The sequence below is a fragment of the Thamnophis elegans genome, chromosome 1, assembly GCF_009769535.1.
Source record: "Thamnophis elegans isolate rThaEle1 chromosome 1, rThaEle1.pri, whole genome shotgun sequence".
Lineage (NCBI taxonomy): Eukaryota > Metazoa > Chordata > Lepidosauria > Squamata > Colubridae > Thamnophis > Thamnophis elegans.
In genome coordinates, this window is record NC_045541.1 from 178,609,731 (window position 1) to 178,623,967 (window position 14,237).

The 14,237-nt window shown below is 42.9% G+C and overlaps 2 protein-coding genes and 1 long non-coding RNA gene across 4 annotated transcripts in view; 1 reads left to right on the top strand and 2 right to left on the bottom strand.

Moving 5' to 3' along the window:
- Positions 1-3,816, bottom strand: part of UHRF1 (ubiquitin like with PHD and ring finger domains 1) — a 39,699-nt gene extending 35,883 nt beyond the window's left edge. Inside the window, exon 1 of the mRNA XM_032229420.1 lies at positions 3,741-3,816. The gene's annotated coding sequence lies outside the window, so the exon portion shown is untranslated. The remainder of the gene's footprint in view (positions 1-3,740) is intronic.
- ARRDC5 (arrestin domain containing 5) lies at positions 3,351-8,965 on the top strand. The gene is made up of 2 exons (XM_032229530.1): positions 3,351-3,942; positions 8,703-8,965. The coding sequence occupies exons 1-2, from the start codon at positions 3,693-3,695 to the stop codon at positions 8,945-8,947; spliced, it is 495 nt and encodes a 164-aa protein (XP_032085421.1). The 5' UTR covers positions 3,351-3,692; the 3' UTR covers positions 8,948-8,965.
- Positions 5,558-8,837, bottom strand: LOC116516930. 2 transcript variants are annotated; one of them, XR_004256410.1, is made up of 4 exons: positions 8,754-8,837; positions 8,524-8,654; positions 6,333-6,407; positions 5,558-6,191 (listed from the first exon to the last, which is right to left on the bottom strand). It is a non-coding gene; the product is annotated as an uncharacterized LOC116516930 (long non-coding RNA). The 2 variants fall into 2 exon arrangements; XR_004256408.1 differs by having other exon boundaries at positions 5,558-6,205.
- Positions 8,966-14,237: the final 5,272 nt, after the last annotated feature.

A 14,237-nucleotide genomic window follows, 5' to 3' on the forward strand; every position in this document is an offset into this window, starting at 1 on the left:
AGTATTACCCTTTATCCATCTCACCACAGGGCACCTGGGAAGAAGCAAGGCTCAACCAAACTTGCACTCAAAACACAACCTAGAGAGTTGCCCCTGCATGGCCCCATGGGACATGATTGATTGACAACCAATCAGAATACAAGCTCAGGTTCAAAGCCCAGAGGGGGCATAAAATCAGGGACTTTCAGCATCTCGCTCTCTCTTTTCTTCTTCACCCAACATCTGGAAACATTGAAACTTGAACATTGGGCACTATCTAATCAAATGAAATTCAATGGTGAAAAGAGTAAGGTTCTACATTTAGGCAACAAAAACGAAATCCACAGGTACAGTATAGGTGGGGTTCCACCACAAAACCGCGTTCGACTAAAGGGCGCTCGACGAAACCGCGTAGCTGACGTCATCACAGCGCGACAACAGTGCGGAGAAAAAAGCACGCTGTAAACGCTAAACCTAAAATTAACCCCTAAACCTAACCCCCCTAAACCTAATCCTAAACCTAACCCTAAACCTAACCCTTAACCTAACGCTAAACCTAATCCTAACCTTTAACCTAACCCTAAACCTAACCCTAACCTAACCCTAAACCTAACCCTAAACCTAACCCTAAACCTAACCCTTACCTTAACTTGAATCAGCTTGCTTTCAAAGCGCTATTTAAAGCGCCCTTCTTTCTCCGCGCTGGCTGTTGTCGCCCTGTTGATGACGTCAGCGACGCGGTTTAATCGGGAGTGCTTTAGTCGAGCGCGGTTTTGTCGTGCCATGGTATAGGTGGTACCTGGCTCAATAGTAGTAACTGTGAGAGGGATCTTGGAGTCCTAGTGGACAATCATTTAAATAGGAGCCAGCCGTGTGCAGCAGCTGCCAAAAAAACCAACACAGTTCTAGGCTGCATCAACAGAGGGAGAGAATCAAGATCACATGAAGGGTTAATACAACTTTATAAGGCTTTGGTAAGGCCACACTTGGAATACGCATTCAGTTTTGGTCACCACGATGTAGAAAAGATGTGGAGACTCTGGAAAGAATGCAGAGAAGAACAACAAAGATGATGAGGGGACTGGAGGATAAAACATATGAGGAACGGTTGCAGGAACTGGGTATGTCTAGTTTAATAGAAAGAAGGATTAGGGGAGACATGATAGCAGTCTTCCAATATCTCAGGGGTTGCCACAAAGAAGAGGGAATCAAACTATTTTCCAAGGTACCTGAGGGTAGAACAAGAAGCAATGGGTGGAAACTAATCAAGGAGAGAAGCAACTTAGAACTGAGGAGAAATTTCCTGACAGTTAGAACAATTAATCAGTGGAACAGAAGTTGCCTCCAGAAGTTGTGAATGCTCCAACACTGGAAGTCTTTAAGAAGATGTTGGATAGCCATTTGTCTGAAACAGTATAGGGTTTCCTGCCTAGGCAGGGGGTTGGACTAGAAGACCTCCAAGGTCCCTTCCAACTCTGCTATTGTATTGTAATTTACTTTCTTATGCCATGTCAATGGATGGATGCATACATTCATGCATGTATGGACAAAGGGAGGGAGGGAAGGAAGGGTAGATTGATTGATTGATGGACAGAAGGAAGGATGGAGGGAGGGAGAGAAGAATGTATTATTGTATTGATCCCCTTTTTCTGCTCAGGAACCCAAGCCATGTGGTCCTGTCCACCATTAAACCATCTTTCCAAGCAGCCTCCATGTTTCCAGTGTCTTCCCCCCCCCCCCCACTTGGAGCTGAACCTAGAAGGACATTTCTTTCAACAGGGTATGATAGATGCTTGCCTGAGTTAATCTCATCAACCTAATTGCTTATCTGGAGTTTCTGTCTGGCCCAATCTTTCTGAATGGATTACCAAATCTGCATTTCTAAAAACTGGCCACCCCAGTTTCTGCTTAGGGAGGGGGAGACTGGTGCTGGCTGGTTTCTGCCCCCCCCTTTTTTTTAAACCATTTCTCCTTTAAGGGAAATGTTCTATCCTGCCTTTTTAATATTCCCCAAAATATTTCAGTAGGAGTGTGGGTGAGTGCTGATGTTCTACACAATCTTTTCTTTAAAGATTGTGTAGAAAGATTGTGTAGAATCTTTATGGAATGGAGCAATCCATTCCAATGGTTACTTGTTGTCAGTGTTAGGAAGTTTCTCATTTCTAGATTGCTTCTCCACTTGCTTAGTTTCCACCCATTGCTTCTTGTCCTTCCCTCAGGTGCTTTGGAGAATAGTTTGACCCTCTTGTTTTTGTGGCAGCCCCTGAGATATTGGAAGACTGCTATCATGTCTTCCCTGGTCCTTCTTTTCATTAAACTAGACATACCCAGTTCCTGCAACTGTTCTTCCTATGTTTTAGTCTCCAGTCCCCTCATCATCTTTGTTGCTCTTCTCTGCACTCTTTCTAGAGTCTCCACATCTTTTTTATATCATGGTGACCAAAACTGGATGCAATATTCAAAGCGTGGTCTTACCAAGGCCTTATAAAGTGGTCGTAACACTTCATGTGATCTTCCCAACTTCCAGGTCTTGTTTAGACTTCCCAGTCTAGAATCTCTAAGTGGTCTCCTCTCCAAGACCTAACGAACAAGGGAAGGTTTAGATTAGACGAGGTGAGAAAACAAGAAGGGAATTACAGAATAGAAAAGGAATAGAATAGGAATAGAATAGAATAGCAATAGCAGTTAGACTTATATACCGCTTCATAGGGCTTTCAGCCCTCTCTAAGCAGTTTACAGAGTCAGCATATCGCCCCCAACAACAATCCGGGTCCTCATTTTACCCACCTCGGAAGGATGGAAGGCTGAGTCAACCCTGAGCCAGTGAGATTTGAACTGCCGAACTGCAGATAGCAGTCAGCTGAAGTGGCCTGCAGTACTGCACTCTACCCACTGCGCCACCTCTGAGTTGGAAGGGACCTTGGAGGTCTTCTAGTCCAACCCGCTTCTTAGGCAGAAAGCCCTACACCACTTCAGAGAAATGGTTGTCCAATCTCTTCTTTAAAAACTTCCAGTGATGGAGCATTTACAATTTCTGGAGGCAAGCTGTTCCACTGATTAATTGTTTGGTCAGGAAATTTGTTGGTTATTCCATAGGTTTTTTTTTTTTCAAGTAACCATGGTCAACTAATTAAAAGCGAATCCATGTTTCAAGAGCCAAGGTGGCGCAGTGGGTAGAGTGCAGTACTGCAGGCTACTTCAGCTGACTGTTATCTGCAGTTCGGCGGTTCAAATCTCACCAGGCTCAAGGTTGACTCAGCCTTCCATCCTTCCGAGGTGGGTAAAATGAGCACCCTGACTGTTGGGGGCGATATGCTGACTCTGTAAACCGCTTAGAGAGGGCTGAAAGCCCTATGAAGCGGTATATAAGTCTAACTGCTATTGCTATTGCTAAGAAAGGAGACGCATGAGCGTGCTGGAACAATCTGTAGGTGGATCTCCAGCAGCACAACATTCCAGAACTGTGATGCTTGACTCACCATTGGTAGAGACTGAGGGTCAGGCCGGTCTTCCTGGAAGAGACCATCTCCACAAAATATTTAGGGATTTCCCTGCCATCTAGACTGTCTCTTAACTGTCCAGCAGCCAATTTCACTGCATCATGAGCTGATGTCACAAAGCTTCTTCATTCAAGACCCATCCTCTCCAAGAGAAACCTTCTGCGTCTTCAGGGCCCCTCGAAGGGGACCGGTTCCTGAGCTCAATGCCCACCCATGTCGGTGGTGAAATCTATTGAGCTAGTGATACCTAAGGAAGTCTACCTGGCAGGCTCGACCGTCGAGGGGCAGCTGATTCTCAGTCTTCACAGCACCCTAGTGGACCCTCTGCTGAAGGTTGACCTCATTGGAAGAGGCTACCTGGAGTGGACGGAAGAGGCCCACTTGGAGAAGGACTACAGCCAGCGAGCCACCTGCGTCAACAAGGCGGACTACGTTTACAAGACGAAAACATTCAAGATTGAACGTGAGGCTGCTTAACTGGGATTGCCCCGAGGCAGTTAAGCAGAAAGGGGGCTGGAATGACGGGGGGGGGGTTCTTTCTGGGAGGGGTTGTGTGGACGGACTTATCATGTTTTTAACAAACCCCAGTATTTTCCCACCAAGGCTTCCTGATTTCAACTGCAAACCTGAAGGTGGCCATTAGGTGGCAGCAAAGGGTTGGAGCCTCTCTTTGTTCCCATCTATTGAGGAGGGGCAGGCCTGTAAGCCTTGCCCCTCCCCCCTTTCCAGCTTTGTGGATTCAGCTCCCAGGATTCTCAGCAATGGCCCTCTTAGCTGGGGACTTCTGGGAGTTGAAATCCATCGGGATGCTGCAACCGCCGTTATGTGTAAAAGATGGTCATCGGTCATTTTTTCCCCAGTGCCATCGTAACTTCAAAGGTTCATTACACGAATGGTTGTAAGTTGAGGATTACCTGTGCACGGAATGGTCTTACACAGGTAGTCCTCAACTTATGACCCCAATGGAGCCCCAAAATTTCTGCTGCTATGTGAAACATTTGTTCAGTCAACATATGCTTTATTTTATGACCTTTCTTGACACAGTTATTAAGCGAATCACTGCAGTGGTTAAGTTGATCACATGATCCCGGGACACTGCAACCATCATAAAATGGAGTCAGTTAGAAACCCTTTTGGATTATATATATATTATTATTATTATAATAAAGACATCACACTGGTTGAGAAAAATAAGGTTACAATCATAGACATCGCAATACCAGGTGATAGCAGGGTCGCTGAAAAGGAACATGAAAAAATCGCAAGATACCAGGACTTAAAAATTGAAATTCAACGATTATGGCACAAACCAGCAGTGGTAATTCCAGTGGTAATTGGCACACTGGGTGCTATTCCAAAAGCACTGGAATTACATTTAAAACAGTTAAAAATTGACAAAATCACCATCAGTCAAATGCAAAAAGCCGCACTGCTTGGATCTGCACGCATATTACGAAAATACGTTACAACGTCCTAGGCCCCTGGGTGGGGTCCGACTAGTAACCAATGCCAAATCCAGCGAAACAACTGGCCGCTGTGATACAATTCTGTTGTTGCGAATAACAATAATAATGAAGAAGAATTAAGTTAGATTCAGTTAAATCTTGAATACTAGGGGGAAAATGATATGATGCAGGATATAGTCAAATAAAGGAGGGATAATGATAATAACGTATATATATGTATGGGTACAACATAAGGAAATTAGATGCAAATTGTAAACAATATTTGGAAAGAAGGATAGAAAACTTTGTTATTAAATATTATGGATGTTTAGCTAGAATAGGATATAAGGATTTAGTGTCATTGGAGGATTTTAGAAATATTAAATGAAATGCCAGTATGTGGTTATGTATTAAATCTTGGTATATTTTATGATGAAGGACGTTTAAACAACTATAGTCAAATGAAAATGGAGGTGGGATGACGGTAACATGTATAAATATCTGAGTTAAAATACTTGAGTTATTATAAATTATGCTTGATGACTGTGGAAGAGATGCACGAAAGCCTTTTGTAACCAACTGATACACTTTCTACAGTATGTAAAAAGGAAGATTTTATGTGTTGTGTTTGTTTTGAAAAATAAAAATAAAAAAACTTTAATAAATAAAATAAAATGGAGTTAGTTACCAATTACCAATTTTTATCATGTGCTTCAAAGGTCATCCGTGTGAAAAACAGTCATAAATCCCTTTTTTTCAGTGACGTTGTAAATGTGAATGGTCACTAAATGAACTGTCGTAAGTCAAGAACTGCCTGTATATGCTCAGAAAGGGGTTTGTCTTTTCCTGCTGCTTCTGGGCTCCCACGCAGGCAGGGAAGGATCTGCCTCCTGCCCCACTGGTCCCTAATCTTTCCCCAAAGCTGCTCCACACCCACTCATGAAAAATAAGCCTTAATGTCTCCTTATCTCCTCCATTATATAATTTCCTGTTGTTTAGGAGCCTAAGGAATTATTGGGATAATTATACATCTCCTGCTATATACTGTAAACTTGCCTGGTATGTGTCTTCTTCGCTGGGGCGCCACCCATCATTGCAATCTTCTCCGGGGCCTGCAATTTATTAAAATATTTACCTTTTTCTCCTGCCAAAGGTTTGGAAATGTAATATATTAGCCCAGATTTCTCCCACAACTTGCCTTCCAGGTATACCGCAGCCGTCGTTTCTTCTAATTCCAGTAATCCTAGTTGGGAATTTAAGACCCCACCTATCGAGAAGGGACTTTTTTAAAAAAAAAAAAATAAGTCCCTTTGATTTCACCTTTTGCCTTTTTAAAAAAGCTGGGTTTTTTTTCCCCCTTTCTTGGCAAAACGAGGAGTCCCAGCCTCATTTGAATATTGCAGCTCACCTAAGGAAGATCTTTCAGAAGACAAAGGCACACCCTGGAAGTGGGTGGAAGATGAACCCTGGTGAATTTCTTTGCCTAGAAGCAAAGAAGGGGAAAATTTAGAGTAGAGTAGAGTAGAGTAGAACAGAAATGAATAGAATAGGAATAGGAATAGGAATAGGAATGGAATATTGGAATGAAGAATAGAATAGAATAGGAATAGGAATAGGAATGGAATGGAATGGAATATTGGAATGAAGAATAGGAATAGGAATAGGAATAGGAATGGAATGGAATATTGGAATGAAGAATAGAATAGGAATAGGAATAGGAATAGGAATAGGAATGGAATGGAATATTGGAATGAAGAATAAAATAGGAATAGGAATAGGAATAGGAATGGAATGGAATGGAACAGAATAGAATAGGGAATGAACAAGGAATGAGGAATAAGGAAAGGAGGAAAGAGAAGATAAGAGAATAAGAAATAGACTAGACTTGACTAGACAAGACTAGGATACAACACAACACAACACAACACAACACAATACAATACAATTCTTCATTGACCAAGTGTGATTGAACAAACAAGGAAATTGCCTCCGGTGCCTAAGTTCTCAGTGTACTTACCAGCAATAAGTGAAAAATCATAATCATAGTCACTGTAAAGATACATTCATCATGAATCATAATATACAACACAGTGATAGTCACAGGATACTAAATAAGCAATCAACATAAATCCCATTAGGATACTAAATAAAATAATATAAACCGTAAGATACAAGCAACATACTCATAAGGAGACAAGGAAATAGGTAATAGGAAAGCTGAGGAGAATCCTAGTAGTACAGCCTTTCCTAGATATTTTGATGGTGTTGTGAGAACGAGTTGTTTAGCAGAGTGATGGCATGGTGGGGGAGGAATGGAAACTATCCTTGCATCTAGTTGTTCTGGCGTGCAATGCCCTAACTCTTCGTGGGCCGGATCAGCATTCTAGTTGTCCTTTGTGGTGGCGGGAGGGGGGGGGGAGAGTCAGCGGGTGCATGCGTGCGCAGACCCGGTCTCCACCATCCCGGCCGTCTCCTATGTGCACACGTGCCTGGCGGGATGGCATGGGCCTTTCCTTTGTGCGTGTGCGCCTGCTGCCTCCTGTGTGCATGCGCGCCAGAGGTGGTATTCAGCAGGTTCTCACCAGTTCCCAAGAACCGGTAGCGGAAATTTTGAGTAGTAGGGAGAACTGGTAATTACTACCTGTGGCTGGCCCCGCCCCATCTATTCTCTGCCTCCCGAGTCCCAGCTGATCGGGAGGAAATGGGGATTTTGCACTAACCTTCCCCTGCCACGCCCACCAAGCCATGCCGCACCCACCAAGCCACACCCACAGAACCAGATCTAAACGTTTTGAATCCCACCACTGAGATGCACGTGTGATGCCGGGATTGGGTGGGTGTGGCCCAGTGATGTGCAGTGAGGATTATGGTTGGTGAGGCAAGAGCACGGCAGCGGCAAGAAGCAACGTCCCTACCGCTGTGTCCAATAGGCCAGGCGTCTCGCGATTATGGCGGACATAAACGCGAGATGCCTGGCCTGTCGGACACAGCAGCAAGAACGTCCCTGCTGCTGCCGTGCTCTGCCACCTTGCCCCCCACCTCCTCCAGCCCCACCGCTGTGTCCAACAGGCCAGGCATCTCGCGTTTATGGTGGACTTAAACGCGAGACGCCTGGCCTATCGGACATGGCAGCAGGTACGGAGGAGGCAGGGGAGCGAGGCGACAGCCGGCAAAGAAAGGGGAGAGAAGGAGAAGGAAAGGGAGAGGGGAGCAGGACGGGGCTCCCAGTGGGGGGGGAGAGGGCTGCCCATCTCTTCTCAAAGAGGGGATTTCAACTCTCCTCTTGTCCGCCTGCCATGATGAAAATGTAAAAAATTAAATAAAAAGGCAACTTAGGCACGATTTGCTGCTCCCAGATCAGGAGGCAGAGAACCACGTGCCTCCTTTGCATAAGGAATTTTTCACCTTTTAACCCTTGCTTAACTCTGAGCAAGGGTTAAAAGGCAAAAATTTCCTTATGCAAAGGAGGCCCATAGTTCTCTCACCTCCCCCTGCAGTTAGCACTAAGCAGACTCAGAGTCATCCAATGTGATTCTGGAGTCTGGCAGCAACTACCTACGTCCCTGGTGTGGCCGAAGCGATGCAGGCCAGTCCCTTACCATTTGCAGAACTGCCACACGAGCTGGATCCGACCACCTCCGGCTTGCGGGCTTTGAGTTTGATACCCCTGCCCTATAGCGCCATTTGGAGGGTCGACGTTGAAACCGTTTACGTCCAGGATGTGAGGGGTCTGTAGATGAAAAATGAGATGTTTTTGGCTTTGCTTCTTGATTTGCAGATAACTGGCTGGGCCCAGGTGTGCATAAGTTTGATTTCGACTTCGTCTTACCGCCAAGGATCCCGTCCACTTTCACCAGCCGCGTGGGGAGAATCAGCTACTTCCTCCAAGCCCTCTGTGCCACGCGAGAACTTATCCTGGGCAAGCAGAAAAAATACATCTTGGTTCAAGGGACTTCCCTCTACAGCCAGGACACAGTGCAATCCAAGGTACAGGTCGTCCTCCTCTTACAACCTCTCGCTTAGTGACCCTTCGACCTTACGACGGTGCTGAAAAAAGAAACTTGTGACCTTTTTTCACACTTAACATTTGCAGCATCCCTGCAGTCACATGATCAAAATTCAGGCACTTGCCAACTGACTTGTATTTATGACGGCTGCAGTGTCCCGGGGTCACACAGTCCCCTTTTGCGACCTGCTGACAAGCCAAGTCAACGGGGAAGCCGGATTCACTTAGCAACGGCGCTTCTGATGTACCGACTGCAGGGATTCACTTAACAACTTTGGTAAGGAAGGTCGTAAAATCGGGCAAAACCTACTTAAATGTTCAGCTCAAATGTGGTCGTAAGTTGTACTTCGAAGTAGAACGACCGTCCTTGAATTGCCACCTCCTCCGCCCCGATATACAGATAGTCCTCAATTTACGATCACGGTTGGGAGCAGAATTTTCATTGCCAAGCAAAGCGGTTGCTAAGTGAGTCATGCCTGGTTTTACAACATTTTTTTAAAAATTTTTTATTTTTTTATTTTTAAGACCAACAAAAACAAAACAACACATATAAAAAACTTTCCTCAATTTCGTCAAGCATGTTGTTTGGTTACAAAGTTTTGTGCATCAGTTTTTACAATTAAAAATAAGATCACTGGTTATCCATCAAACATAACTAAATACATCCTTATCATTGAGCATTATGTGTTCAAGTTACCACTAATATTAATCATCCTTAGAGTATACAATACGTTTAGTGTAGCATATTCAACTCCAGAAATAGTTTCCCATTGCTAATCCAAGTAGTTATTGAACATTTCAATTCATATATGTGTCAATTATTCATTACATCATCATTAGTCCATTTAACATATAAAAATCTTACCAGTATAACATGGTCAATGCTTACAATTATACATAGGATTCAAATCATCATGATTTTACAACATTTTTGACATGGTTGTTAAACGAATCACTGCAGTTGTTGAGCAAATTACATGGTCTTTAAGAGAATCCATCTTTTCCTATTGACTTGGCTTGTCAGAAGCCAGCTGGGAAGGTCTCAAGTAGTGATCACACATGACCGGAGACACTCCATAACTACATGCCTGAGGTGGGACTAGAACTCACTGCCTCCTGGTGATTGGCCCAAAGTCACCCAGTCAGCTTTCATGGCTAAGGTGGGACTAGAACTCACTGTCTCCTGGTTTCTTAACCACTAGATCAAACTGACTCCTAACCCGTTTCAGTGAAGCTGTTGAGCCGTTATTAATTCATTAAATCTGTTAAAAGTAAAGTAAAATAAGTTTCAGTTAGAGGTTAGTGAATATAAAGTTTTTTTCCCCTACCCAACTTCGCAGATCCCCTTCATGGTCTGCAAAGGGAATTTATGATTAAAACAACCAGTTTAAGGAACATACAGGGTATTCGCTTTATTAAAATATAGGACATTGAATCATAGTTCTCGAAGGGACCTCAGAGGTCTTCCAGTCCAGCCCCCTGCTCAGGCAGGAGCCTTCACCATCGCAGTCCAATGGGTTGTCCACTCTGTTTTTGAAAATCTCCAGTGATGGAGCATTCACAGCTTCTGGAGGCAACTTCTGTTCCACTGATTAATTGTCCTCACTGTCAGGAAATTTCTCCTCAGTTCTAAGTTGCTTCTCTCCTTGATTAGTTTCCACCCATCGCTTCTTGTTCTACCCTCAGGTGCCTTGGAGAATAGCTTGACTCTCTCTTCTCTGTGACAGTGTCACAAGTACCAGAAGACTGTTACCACGTCACCCCTAGTCCTCCTGCTTGTTAGGCTAGACATACCTACTTCAGAGTATCATCATAAGGTTTAGCCTCCAGGCCCTTCATCATCTTTGTTGCTCTTCTCTGCACTCTTTCTAGGGTCTCAACATCTTTTTCATATTGTGATGTCCAGAACTGGATGCAATATTCCAAGTGTGGCGTCACCAGTGCGGTGTAAAGCGGTACTATCACTTCTTGTGATCTTGATACTATCCCTCTGTTGATTTATTGATTGATTGACTAGCTGATAACCCCACGTTGCCCGGGTATTTATTTATAGGGGAGAAATGTCTGGACCAAATGTAATTTCTAATGTTGGATTTTTCCCCCTTACCAGAGGGAGCCCCCTTGTGGAGTACTGTGAAGCTGTTACCATGGCAACTCCGCTGTACAGTAGAACCCATTTTGTGGCAGTACAGTAGATGCCATTTTAAAACACAACAGGCTATATCTTAACAGAACACACATCCTAAGGGATGCTAGGGGTGTCTTACCCCCACAGTATTTTTCCAGTTTGGTTGAAATTGCTCAAGGTGTTCCACATATATGCTGGAACACACAGACACACACACGCACAGATAGATAGATAGATAGATAGATAGATAGATAGATAGATAGATAGATAGATAGATAGATAGATAGATACAGATGGATGTATGGATAGAGGTAGGTAGGTAGGCAGATAAGTTGGTTGGTAGGTAGGTAGGTAGATGATAGATAGATAGATAGATAGATAGATAGATAGATAGATAGATAGATGGATGGATAGATAAGATAGAAAGAAAGAAAGAAAGAAAGAAAGAAAGAAAGATAGATAGATAGATAGATAGATAGATGGATGATAGATAGACAGATATACTGTTAATTAACTTAGTTCTCATTCCATCCTTCAAACATGATTATGAAGTCAGAAAGTTCAGGTAAGGGAGAAGAGAATTGCTCCAAGACTATTCTTAATAATTTTCATGGTTGAGTTTCAACAGATGGGCCCTTCCTGAGGAGACCATGGTCTGTTCTCTTCAACCTGGGTTCTTCTGGGTTATCAAACCATGATGACCTCTCTGGTGGCCTTGATTTAGACCATGCTTTGAATATTGCATCCAATTTGAGTGCCATGATACAAAAAAGATGTGGAGACTCTAGAAAGAGTGCAGAGAAGAGCAACAAAGAGGATTAGGGGACTGGAGACTAAAACATATGAAGAACGATTGCAGGAACTGGGTATGTCTAGTTTAATGGAAAGAAGGACTAGGGGAGACATGATAGCAGTCTTCCAATATCTCAGGGGTTACCACACAGAAGAGGGAGTCAAACTATTCTCCAAGGCACCTGAGGGTAGAACAAGAAGCAATGGGTGGAAACTAATCAAGAAGAGTGCCTATGGAGATTCTCAGTCATCCAGGTCATGGTTGTCCCAAAAGTGCTTTTTCAAAAATTTTCTGTTTTTTGTTTGAAGATGTTTCGCTCGTCATCCAAGAAGCTTCTTCAGCTCAGAAGCTTCTTGGATGAGAAGCTAAATGTATATACTGTATATACTGTATATACTGTATATACTGTATATACTGTATATACTGTATATACTGTATATACTGTATATACTGTATATACTGTATATACTGTATATACTGTATATACTGTATATACTGTATATACTGTATATACTGTATATACTGTATATACTGTATATACTGTATATACTGTATATACTGTATATACATATACATAAAAGTATATATGTTGTATTTGTGCTGATAAATAAATAAAGGGAGACTAGTATAGATCTATTTCAAGCTATTTAGCTCTCATCAGCTAGCCATACCCTTACTGGGATTTGAACCTGGGCTGTATTACATATTAGGCAGACATCTTAGCCATTAGGCCACAGGCTCTTATCCGTTATCAGCCAAGCCAGGGTGAAAGGTATCTAATATATATATATATATATATATATATATATATGTATGTATGTATGTATGTATGTATGTATGTATGTATGTATGTATATATATATATATTTAAAGTCACAACCCCTGGTATGCCCAAATATGAGAGGAAGGTCACACTTCCACTCTCTGTCTTCGGCTCGTCACAAGAGACCATCCAGACAGAAACCCAATATTTTTTACTGTTGCCTTTTTGTTATATTTATGCTGATAAATAAATAAAGGGAGACTAGTATAGATCTATTTCAAGCTATTTAGCTCTCATCAGCTAGCCACACCCTTGTTGGGAATCGAACCTGTGCTCTATTGCCTCTAGTGCTAGTTGTCACCTACAAAGCCCTTCATGGTATTGGACCTGGGTACTTGAGAGACCGCCTACTGCCAATTACCTCCACTAGACCAATTAGATCCCACAGATTAGGACTCCTCCGAATTCCATCCACCGGCCAGTGTCGACTGGCGACTACCCGGAGGAGGGCCTTCTCTGTGGCTGCTCCGACCCTCTGGAACGAGCTCCCCATGGAGATTCGTACCCTCTCCACCCTCCAGGCCTTCCGCAAAGCCCTTAAAACCTGGCTGTTCCGACAGGCCTGGGGCTAAAGACTCGCTGCCCCACTCGAATGGTATGATTGTTGTGCTTTTAACTATGTATGGTTTTTTATGTTTTTGTTATTCTGTTTGTATTTCCCCTCCCTTTTGAGTTGTGAGCCGCCCTGAGTCCCTTCAGGGAAAAGGGCGGCATACAAATAAAATTAAAACCTAAACCTAAAAACCTAAACCATATATATGTATGTATATAAACTATGATCATACCTCATCCTTCATATGACTATAGCTGTTTTAACGTCCCTTTATAACAAACATTCTAAAATTTAAAACAAAGCCACATAGTGGCATTCCCTTATCTATTTTCAATATCATCCAACCACATTATATAACACATTCAAAATAAAAAATTAATTACGTTTAATGACAAAAATTTTAGACCTCTTTTCTTAATCATTGTTTACAATGTATATCCAATTTCCCTTTTATCCTATCAATACAAATTATTACATTATTATCATTATCAGTCATTTATTTAACGATAGTTTGACTAAGTTTAACTTACTTTTCCCCCTTTTTTCACCATTTAAATTTTTTTCCAATTATTATTCACAATTTTCATGGTTGAGTTCCAAGGGATGGACCCTCCCTGTGGAAATCTTGGCCCATTCTTCTCAATCTGGATCCTTCGGAGGTATCAAACCACAATGACTGCTGGTGGTACCTCAACCTTTATAACCTTTACAAGAGCCGAGGTGGCGCAGTGGTTAGGGTGCAGCACTGCAGGCCACTTCAGCTGACTGCTATCTGCAGTTTGGCGGTTCAAATCTCACCGGCTCAAGGTTGACTCAGCCTTCCATCCTTCCGAGGTGGGTGAAATGAGGACCCAGACTGTGGGGGCAATATGCTGACTCTGTAAACCGCTTAGAGAGGGCTGAAAGCCCTATGAAGCGGTATATAAGTCTAACTGCTATTGCTACTGCTATTGCTAACCTCCTCCTCCTCCTCCAGATCTCATAAGCTTTTTCCTTCAACCTTGCCTTCT

Excerpts from the sequence above, each read along its gene's own strand:
- ARRDC5 (XM_032229530.1), top strand. The coding sequence starts at position 3,693 with ATGTCGGTGGTGAAATCTATTGAGCTAGTGATACCTAAGGAAGTCTAC. Across the intron at positions 3,943-8,702 it reads GAAAACATTCAAGATTGAAC|ATAACTGGCTGGGCCCAGGT; the intron begins GTGAGGCTGCTT and ends CTTGATTTGCAG.